This window comes from Silurus aristotelis, assembly GCF_946808225.1.
Source record: "Silurus aristotelis genome assembly, chromosome: 13".
Lineage (NCBI taxonomy): Eukaryota > Metazoa > Chordata > Actinopteri > Siluriformes > Siluridae > Silurus > Silurus aristotelis.
This window is the reverse complement of record NC_139586.1, coordinates 22,953,662-22,964,993: the sequence shown is the minus strand read 5'-3', so window position 1 is coordinate 22,964,993 and position 11,332 is coordinate 22,953,662. Positions and strand designations below refer to the sequence as shown.

Genomic DNA, 11,332 nt, shown 5'->3' with positions numbered 1-11,332 from the left:
AACTGAAAAATGTCATATTCTAGGTTCTTCAACAGGACATCCACAGGACGAGTCTATGGAGGAAGTCGGAGCAGCTGTTTGTCTGCTATGGCCCCTATAGGAAAGGATTTTCTGCAAACAAACAGACTTTCAGTAGGTAGATTGTGGATGCTATCTCATCTTCATCTGAGTTCTCTGGGTCAAGGCTCACTCCACTCGGAGTGTGGCTGCCTCTACGGCCTGGTCCGCAGGAGTCCCACTCCAGGACATTCGCAAAGCTGCTGGCTGGTCCACCCCGCTGACCTTTGTCAGATTTTACGGCCTTGATCTCAGAGCCACTCCCAGCTCCTTTGTCCTGCGCTCTGGTTGTGCTCTCACACACTAGGCACTAGACTGGTCAGTGTGGCATGATTGGACACTCAATCGCAGTGTTGTGACGCAGCTCGAGTTGATGAAAGGGAATGTCTCTAGGTTACTTATCTAACCTTAGTTCCTTGAGGGAACTAGACACTGTGTCTCTGAGCCACACTCCCTGCATCCCTGCCGTGCTTCCCTTCTCATTTGCTGAAGCTAGTGCCGGCTTCACTGCATGCGCATTTTGTAGCTTCCTGGTGGTGATGTCACCCCACCGGTAACTTCGCGTTTTGCCAGTGGCCGGATTTCACACATGATTCAGAGCGCGAGCAACGCGGAAGCGTTCCCAAAGTGTTGTGACGCAGCGTTTACATACGAAACCTAAAGACGGTAATAAATAATTTGTAGCAATATTCAATATTCAAGATTATATTCAGGCTTAAGTTCTTAATACAAACAGACAAAGGTTCTATGCCATTTCTTTTAATCTTATTTGTTAATATAAAAGCCTTTTAATCTTCTAATCTTTTTGCAGACAGGTCATATCCATTTCTTTACAGTTCAGTTTGACTTTCAACCTACATTGGTAGTTATTTTCTAAACCCATTTATGACATTCAATTTACAACAGATTTTTTAAGTCATTAATTTGATTTCCATTGTTTTCTATACCATGTATATTCTTTTTAGACTTAAATGAACACATTAAATAATTTTATTTCTTATTGAAGATCCTCCCAAATCGGTTGCATTATGTGACAGTCCCAAACAGTGCATTTTATACCTCATAAATATTATCATATTTATTTCAATTGATATATGGTATTCTTTGTGGTATTCCTACACATTTAAACAGGATATGGTTAGTGACTATACAGCCTACTGACATCTCAAAAAACTGTTATAATTGTATAAGATTAAAATTTGCTTTAATTTACAGGTAAAAACTATTGATGTTGCATAGTGTAGGAGCGTTTACTTTTAGCTTTCAATGTCTGGACCAGACTATAATTTTCTAAACAGAAATGTATGAACTTTCTTTACAATGTGTTAAAAACAAAGATACATCTAATATCGCTCATACTAATGGTTTATTAGTAATATAATTACATTGCATAAGCATTTATTATATTATTATCGTTATATGCATATGTATATATTATTATATGCACAGGACACTGGTTTAATACAATGTGTAAAATATTACTCCATGTTACGCAGTCTTTGGGGGAAATAATGCATTCAGTGTGAAAGTGCAGCCCCTAGAGAAAATGGATGAAAAAAGTCAAGAGGCTGAGCAGCATGGCACAGACACTGAGCTGGTTTAAAGCGGCATGATCTGGGTCTGGTTCGGGAATCGGCTGTAAGTGACAATCACTGTAGGGCTCAATGCAGGCAGCAAAGGCCATAGCATGGGCAATGTAGCTCTGCTCCTGAACACTATGGAACAGATGAGACATTGGGCCTTTCGCAAAAATGGCTACATCTTCAGAACCATGAGTTTCAGATGACAGAGGAACAGCAGACTGCTGGACATAACCAGTTCCATCTGAAAGAGAGTGAGAGAGAGAGAGAGAGAGAGAGAGAGAGAGAGAGAGAGAGAGAGAGAGAGAGAGAGAGAGAGAGAGAAAATGTGTAAATGTCCATTTGTACAAATTGTTAGACAGACAGACAGACAGATAGATAGATAGATAGATAGATAGATAGATAGATAGATAGATAGATAGATAGATAGATAGATAGATAGATAGATAGATAGAAAAAGTGAAAGAGAAACTTAGCACATTAAGGCCATTAGAGGTTACTCATTTTACTTGTAATAGTGTAGTTCAGATCCGGCCGTGTTTTATTTGCAATATATCCTGGTCCATTTCCATACAGAGTGGTGGTAAAGGGTTTCTTATCAGTGCCAGATTTAGAAGAAAGTCCTAAAGGACATAAATAGACAATGTTTTGCGGAAAATTTTCCTCACATGTATATGGTTGCTTATTATTAAAAATAAATGCAATCTGAAAAATAACCAGCTGAAAGGTGTAACATTATAATAACATAAATAATAATAATAAAATAATCACATTTTTACAAGTTCTCTTTTTTTCATGGCTGATAAATCCTTAATAAATGATGCATAGTGGTTGTCAAATCACATCCAGGCTTTACTATAATTTTGTTTTAACGATGTAACAAAACTCAAGAGGATATTGAACCTTTACAAGAATAGAGAGTATACAAAAATAAAACAAAAAAAAGTAAAGTAGGGAAGAGAACTACAATTGTGCAAATTTGCATACAATTTGTTTGCACTAATTCCAAAACAATGATAAAGTATGATATTGTTTTTGAATAAACAGATGTTTTGAATGTTACATTCATTGCATATGTTTTAGGATTGTCTGTGAATGAGTTTGTGTTTAAATGAGATTCCTGATCACATCGATCTTTTCTTGAAATACACTGATGTCTGCTCACTAACATGCTGTAATGAGCAAATGTGTTTATGCTGTATAAAATTTACCCATTACTGGATTGCCCCTGGGTGAGTTTCCACCAAAAGTAAACACGTGTGAATGATCAGCGGTGACTACTGTCAGGGTGTCGAGTTCACTGGTCAGCTCGGCTGCTCGGGCGATGGCACGGTCAAACTCTACCGCTTCATAGAGTGCATGTTTAGCTTCACTATTATGGTGGCCATGATCTATTCTACCACTTACAGAAAAAACACACAGATACACACACATACACACACATAAAATAAATATTGATTACTAAAGGTATATCAATAAATGTTAATCTCTTATTATATTACAATGATTGTGTCTAAAACACACTTGCATTAGTCCCACTAAAAGACATACCACTTAAATTCATTCCAAATTTGTTTCGCTCAAAGACAAGCCCATTTGTCCTTTACAATAACGGATTTTCATTTATCGCATAAAGATATGTCTAATTTTCTCCACTCAAAGGCACAACTGATTTGTTTCCCTTAAAGACACAATTTGTGTCTCTTAAAGGCACACCCAATCAGTTTTATTTAAAGACACAGATCGTAATTATATCTCCCCCTGAGCAGCTCATGGAAATGATCCCATACAGCATTGCCACTTATCTTCCACAAAGAGGTAAAATCCTTTGGGGTTCTTGCTGAGGATCTTGATGGCCTTTTCCATCATCTCTGTGAGTGATGGGTCTGTGTCTTTATTTCTTTTTAACTCGTACCTGTTGTCCTTTGGTTCAAAAAGACCTGAACACACAAAGGAAGAGAATTTCTGTAATGACCAAACAATTCACTGAATCAAACAGTGACCTGCTGAATGGCAGCTATGATTAATAAATTCACTTATTCAAACACAGACCAAATAAGTTGCTGATTTGAATACTGATATGCAAAAGGAGAGAGGAGCTCACCAAATGATTAACTGATTCATACTCTGACACAAATTGTTTAAAAAATAATGCATATAAACAATGATAGTAGGCTAATTTGTAAGGGAGTTAAGTCAGCTATGAGATTATGCTTAGAGCATAAAAGTGATTTTCTTTACTAGGGCTATAAACAAAAAATATTCGGAAAAGATAATGATAGTGATAAAGCAGAGTGATGGAGCAAAACCCAAACAATCTTTAAATTACCCATTAAATAATCAGTGTTTCTCTCATCCACAGCATTCAGCTCATCCTTATTCCACACATAATGGGCATTCTAAAGGGAAAAAAAAGTAAACATAGTTTAAGCATTTGTACAGGACACATAGACAGCACAACTGACACACATTTTGAGATTTTCCTCCCTTTTATCTCCATGATGATCATTATTTCAGTATTGGTCAGACCCAAATATATCTCCCTTAAATCCTTTTTTTATAAACTATTTTTTTTGTATATTAGATTCAACTGTATTGCAGTGGTGGACAGTAACAATGTAAATGTAATTCATTATTGTACTTAAGTACTTTTTTCACATATCTGTACTTTACTGTAGTATTTCCATTTGAGGAGACTTTAACTTTAACCTCACTACATTTCAATGTAAAATATCGAACTTATTACTCAACTTCATTTTGTGAAATCAGTCATTCCTTTTTATTTGAGTAACTAAAAACTTAACTGGTCAAGCAAGCAGCAATCCACCAATCAGGGTAGAGCTTGCGCTCTGTTTTAAACTCGTTTTGATTGCTGCTTGGCAGTGGAGGATTAAGGCAGAGGCGACATAGCCCATTCTTTTTACCGCTTATTTGCACAGTCAATGAAGCTGGTCGGGACTCGGAGTGTGCACCCACCACCTGGAGAAATTCCCTCACTCATAAGGAGAGGTGAGGTTTGGGTCACGTCAATAAGGAGACCTGGATCCAAATTAAAATTATGGATGACAAAAATGGTCTAATCAAATCTGAAAATAAGGAAAGAAGTAGGAGGGAAACGTAAAAGATAAATGCAGCTTTATCACTCATCTTGTTATGAGGATAGTAAAGGCTAATGCATTTAATGAAATAGGCTAATATCTGTATAGCAGTGTGCATTCATAGCTGTGTTGCCTGCTGTGCTTTTATGCATAGAGCAACAATATTTTAGCTTGCATAACATCTTAATTTATAGTATGTAGTTTATTTTAATGTGTGTGGCAACAAAACAATTACAGCCCAACTAGTCTGGTTGAATTGTAGTTAAAATAGCACTTATTGATTTGTTTACCTTTAATTGAGGTGATGTTATAAAGGTTAATTTATTGGATATCAATCAGTGTTTGACTCATTAACATCATTCTACTAATAGACTGGTGAGCTAAGAGTAACATTAGATTCTTTTCACATAAACTGTTGATAAAAAAAAAATCTAAATCATAGTACCTAGGATACTTAAGTACATTTAAAGGCAAATACTTTTGTACTTTTGCTCAAGAGAAAGTTTAAAAGGAGCACTTTTACTGGAGTAATATTTTATCTACTGTTTCTCTACTTTTACTGAAGTACATGGTTTGGGTACTTCATCCACCACTGCTTTAGTGCCATTGTGCAATTGTGAAATTGAGCTATAAGGCTGTCAAGGATCCACCAGCCACACCTTCACCTAACCCACCTATCACTTCAAGCAGCTCTCCTACCTACTAATCATCTACACCTGGCACTCATCAGCCTCCACGCTATATAACCTTAGTTCCCCCCACCAGCTCATTGTCCGTTCTACAGTTTAGGCTGATGAACATTGCTGGACTACCCAAGCGACGTACGCTGTGTGTCTAGTTGGGTTTATCATTGTTTGCGGGACTCTGTTGAGTTCTCTGCACTTTCTCTGGTCATAGCATTCACCAGGTTTAGTTTAACTTGGAGCTTAGTTCTGGTTTGCCATTTTCTGCCTTTGCCCTTTTGTTCTTCAATAAACATCGTGAATTGCATTTTGGTTTCCAGCACGTTCTTCCACCTGACAAAGGCAAGTAGCATTGCAGTGCAACTAGCAGGTGTGTGAACAGAATAATGTACAGTAAAAAGTTTTATAAAAGGTCAGTGTTATTCTTATTCATATCTGACACATAATTGTCTGATTTATTTGTATCTCTGTATCTGATTCATTTGTCTCCACCTAATTAATGAAAGTCATAAAATAGCGCTTCATCTGTGTCTGATTCATCTGTGTGTAATTCATATTAATATAATTGATAAAACATTTCATATTTATCTGTTCATAATCCATAGAACGGTCTGATTAATCTGTCTGCGACTTATTAAAAGGCCCAATTTATCTGTATCTGAATTATAAAACACTGACTAACTTGTGTCTGATTAATCTAAATATAATTTATTAAACAATCCGATTCCATCTAAATCTGATCACCAAACTGTCTGTTGTATGTCTGATTCATGAGATTGTATAGTCATCGGTGTCGCCACACCAGGCTGCCACACCTGGGCCCCTGAGCAAGGCCATTAACTTCATACCACCCAGTTAAATGAATGAAATGTAAGTTGATCTGGATAAGGGTATCTGCCAAATGCCATAAATCAACCATGAAACTATTTAATTCATGTGCATGGGTTTAAAAAACTCTAAATGCTGCCTGATCTGCCGCCTGAATCTGATCTACTAAACTTCCATACAATATAAAGCGCAAATATAAATCAGCTGATCCTAGAATTTGGATCCAACCACTCTCTCTTATTTGCATGTCATTTGACTATGGCTTGGTTTTGAGCAGATTTGACCATATACAGTTTAAATGATTCATAGCAGTTGCATCTAAAATGCATAATTTAACCAAGAGGAGAAAAAGGTTAAATAAGGACTTGTACCGTTTTGTTTTTGAGCCACTCATTGATCAGGTTGGTTTTGTCCGTTCTGTCACCAGTGACTGTAGGATATTCAGGATCTTGAGTCTCCTTAGGAAGCATGTACTGTCTCCCGCCACCTAAAATCACCTTAAAACAAATATATTTTTTTCACAACTACACATTTTAAACATGTCTAAATTATAATGGTTTGGTTACTTTATGTATATTTGAGACTACCATGTGATAATGTAATTAACAGTCAATATTCATACATGTAGAGGAATTTATATTAATACATGCAAAATAATATCGAGTTAAAAACATACAAGTATTAGTTATCTTACGTTAATGTCTGTGTTGTGGACGAGTTGGTAGGCGATGTCTTTGCAGCCTTCGGTCGAAGCGCTAGCAGGCAGCTGAGCATCACTGTACCAGTCTCGATCAGCAATGTGGGCATAATTTGCCCCTGGGGAGGCATGCTGAACTCGTGTGGTGGTCACAATACCCACAGACTTCCCTGGAGAAAAATGAAGGGAATAAAATGCTGCTGCTTGAAAGTAAACACAACTGAAAGATCACAATTGGTGCAGAAAAGTGGAATGAAAATAGTATTGTTTAAATGTAAAATAAAAGGAAGTGGGGGAATTCATAAAATATTAATAATTGTAACTTTTTTTTTAATTAAAAATGCAGAACAAATTATTTAATCAATAAAATACATCAGCAATATAAATGCAAAAATAAAGTGACAGGAAAAAGAAATGATTAATAATAATACAATTATAAATAATAAATGAATAATAACAATTTTATAAAATAAATAACATAAAGCCTGTTACTAGATTTAAATAATTGAAAAGGGTCTAGTAAATATATTATAGTAATCTTTTTTGTAGTAATGTATTGTTCATAGTTGTAAATGTTCAGCACAGTGGGATATATAAATAAATTAAAAAAGTTACAACAAAGCTACAGCTGGTGAAGTAGGTGTAGGATGCTGTAGTTTTATTTTAAGTATATTTACAGCAGTCACTTTTTTGAATTGATTTTAAAAATCATAATTAAATCACCATCTGAGACTGAGTTGTATTTCCGTTAATATCCTCAAGATGGCAGCAAAAACAATAGATTTTTGACTTAAAAATTTAGCTGAAAACAAAGTTAAGTCTTATTTGTGATAACAATTTCATTCTATAATATTATACTTTACATTTGGGGTTTGATGTTTAAATCCACAACCCCCGATGCTTAACAGCTAATTATTAGCAAATGCGCAGTACCTGCTGCTCTGGCACGGTGGAGGACTGATTTGACCTCGTTGCCCTTGGCGGTGCTGCATTGACTCCGCCGAGCCGCAGCACTGAGGCCCAATGTTCCATAATTCGCTTTCACGCCACACAGATATGCTGTGGCCGTACCAGCACTGTCCGGCATCTGCTGATCCACATTATATGTCTGCAGAGAACAGGGCAAGCAGAGAACAGGGCAAATTTAAAATCTGGCTTATCAAACCTAAATTACTAAAAAAGAAACCTAAAAAAGAAAGAATTAGATAACTTGAAGCTGAACTGGATAAGACTGAATTCAATTAATTAGGCTTTATGTAAAGAACCCCACTATTGAGCATGTGGATGGAAATCATTTGATTAATTAAGAAATTAAATTTCTATCTTCTTCTTCTTTCGGCTGCTCCCATTAGGGTTCGCCACAACGGATCATTCGTCTCCATACCACCCTGTTCTCTACATCTGCCTCTTTCACACCAACTACCTGCATGTCTTCCCTCACCACATCCATGAACCTCCTCCTTGGCCTTCCTCTTTTCCTCCTACCTGGTATGATTCATTAAATTAATTACAATTACTTGTATTAAGTAAAATATAAATACAAAGCTGAAAAACTGAAAGCTAACTGTAAAAAAAATGTCCTTTAATTTACTATGTTTATTAAACTGATTTATTGAACTGAACTGTATTCATGTATGTAATTCAAATGAAATTAACTGATTTTTTTGACGAAAACTAAACTGAATTACTGAACTGAACTACAGTAAATTACCGAAATAAATAATTTTTTTTTAACTGAATTGTTTTACTGAACTGTACTGATGTACTTAATAAAATGTAACTGAATAACTGGAATTAACTGAATTACTGACAAAACTAAACTGAACTGATTTTATTGAACAAAACTAAACTACAGTAAATTGCTTAAATAAATTGATTTATTGAACTAAATAGTTTTACTGAGCTGATGTACTTAACTGAAAAGAAATGAACTGATGAAAACTGAACTGAATTACTGAACAAAAACCGAACTTAATCACTGGAATTAACTGATTTTCTGGCAGAACTGAACTAAATTACTTAAATGAACTGATTTACTGACAAAACTAAACTGAATTACTGATATGATCTGATTTACTCAATAAAACTAACATACTGAACTGAATTGAACTTAACTGATTTAAGGAAATAAACAGAATTGCATTGTAAAGTGTGTAAAACCTTGGATAAAGCCAGGTGAGGAAATCTGTCCATGGTTAACAGAGTCTCCTCTCCGTTTTTACCAGCAAGCTGCCCTTTTAGAATCCGAGCAGCCGTCACTGTTGAAATTCCCATACCTGCACACACACGTGCACACACACACACACACACACACACACACACACACACACACACACACACACACACACACACACAGACTGATAGTAAAAACCAGAAGCATGTCAACACCTTTAAACTGTTAATTTTTTATGAATTAAAAATACAAATTTAAAATCAAATTAAAATGTATTATAAAAATATTTGAGCTTTGTTGCCAGAATGCCAGACTGCATATTATTTATAAACTGAAGCGTTTACTCTTGCAGCATATTGCCATATCAGTAAATCTTCTCTGCCCTGAAAAGAACTGAGAACTGTTACAGAGATTACCACTAACCACTGATTACAAAGATTAGAGTGTAGGCTGTAAAGCGTGCGCACACACACACACACACACACACACACACACACACACACACACACACACACACACACACACACACACACACACACACACACACACACACACACAGATTCCTGTTAAATAACTGAGGGCACTGTTCATATACCTAAGATAGGTGTAGCACTGATAACAGGAGAGAGAGAGAGCGATAGAGAGAGAGAAAAGATCACCAATGTCTAACAGAAACACCTTTTCTGATGTGTTTAGGGTGATTAACTCAAAGAGACTTAATTAACGATGATTAACAGGGTGCAATGCACAATTTCTATTTATTTATTTATTTAATGCTGTTGTCTGTCTTACAATTTGTTTTCTTTCTTTCTTTCTTTCTTTCTTTCTTTCTTTCTTTCTTTCTTTCTTTCTTTCTTTCTTTCTTTCTTTCTTTCTTTCTTTCTTTCTTTCTTTCTTTCTTTCTTTCTTTCTTTCAATTATACATTGTGTTACATTTATTGCTTCTCTTTCATTTCTATGAATTTTTTTCATGCGTCTTACCATCTCCGAGGAAGAGAATTAGATTTTTGGCTCGATGAACATTCGGTTTCAGAGACAAAGCAGAGATGATCGCTTCCTTCCCCTTTATGTTCCAAAATCTTGGATCCTCTTCTTCCACTACACACACACACACACACACACACCCACACACACACGCACACGCACAATGTATGATGTACACCGGATAAAAGTTTTATTGGCAGTTAAATTCTTATTCTTAACAACTTTTCTAATCAATAAGGACAAAATAATTCAAGGCATTGCGTCATTTTATGTAATCTGATTTTAGTTCCACTTATTTGATGCTAATAATAGAAATGATACAGAAAATGTAATGTATCATGTATCTGTACTAACTAAAACTAAAATCATGTATCTGTACTAACTAAAACTAAAATCATGTATCTGTACTAACTAAAACTAAAATCATGTATCTGTACTAACTAAAACTAAAATCATGTATCTGTACTAACTAAAACTAAAATCATGTATCTGTACTAACTAAAACTAAAATCATGTATGTACTAATTAAAACTAAAATCATGTATCTGTACTAACTAAAACTAAAATCATGTATCTGTACTAACTAAAACTAAAATCATGTATGTGTACTAATTAAAACTAAAATCATATATCTGTACTAACTAGGACTAAAATCATGTATCTGTTCTAACTAAAACTAAAATCATGTTATGTACTAACTAAAACTAAAATCATGTATCTGTACTAATTAAAAAAAATAAAACTTACCTGGAATAATCGAAAAACAGGCATTAATTAACAATAAAATCAATATTCCTGATATAAGGGTGTGTTGGAGTGCCATTGTGTGGATTAAAGGATAAAGGGACATACACATACACATACACCACTTCTTCCTGTTTATAGCCTGCCTGTGGACCAAAGGTCAATAATGATTCCCAACTTGAGGACACTCTGAATTTATCACTTATTAACCTTTATGTCCATGAATGATACAAAATATATTTTTTTTATAACAGGCAACTTTATGTGCCCAGCTCGGTTTCTCCAGATAACAATGTGTTTTTAAACGTACATATTTTTGTCTTACCGAAATTATATTTATTTATACATATCATGTTGGATTAGACAATACTTCCATAATTTTCTGTCATTAGAACTTTTACCTTTTCTTTTTTACAGTGATATACAGTATGCTAATGTAGGATTCAAATATAAAGAAATTAGATTAAAAATAATTTGCATGCTTAATG

At 35.0% G+C, this 11,332-nt stretch overlaps 1 protein-coding gene across 1 annotated transcript; it reads right to left on the bottom strand.

The window, feature by feature from the left end:
- Positions 1–800: 800 nt before the first annotated feature.
- Positions 801–10,987, bottom strand: alpi.2 (alkaline phosphatase, intestinal, tandem duplicate 2). Its single transcript, XM_083559241.1, has 11 exons — positions 10,848–10,987; positions 10,098–10,214; positions 9,104–9,219; positions 7,877–8,051; positions 6,941–7,113; positions 6,618–6,743; positions 3,967–4,036; positions 3,443–3,577; positions 2,849–3,040; positions 2,147–2,260; positions 801–1,881 (listed from the first exon to the last, which is right to left on the bottom strand). The coding sequence occupies exons 1-11, from the start codon at positions 10,960–10,962 to the stop codon at positions 1,595–1,597; spliced, it is 1,620 nt and encodes a 539-aa protein (XP_083415367.1). The 5' UTR covers positions 10,963–10,987; the 3' UTR covers positions 801–1,594.
- Positions 10,988–11,332: the final 345 nt, after the last annotated feature.

Bases quoted from the DNA above. Each gene is read 5' to 3' on its own strand.
- alpi.2 (XM_083559241.1), bottom strand. From the start codon at position 10,962: ATGTGTATGTGTATGTCCCTTTATCCTTTAATCCACACAATGGCACTC. The intron at 8,052-9,103 runs GTTTTACACACT...TGTTCTCTGCAG, and splicing joins CTCACCTGGCTTTATCCAAG to ACATATAATGTGGATCAGCA. The intron at 1,882-2,146 runs GTAAAATGAGTA...ACTCTCTTTCAG, and splicing joins TCTGAACTACACTATTACAA to ATGGAACTGGTTATGTCCAG.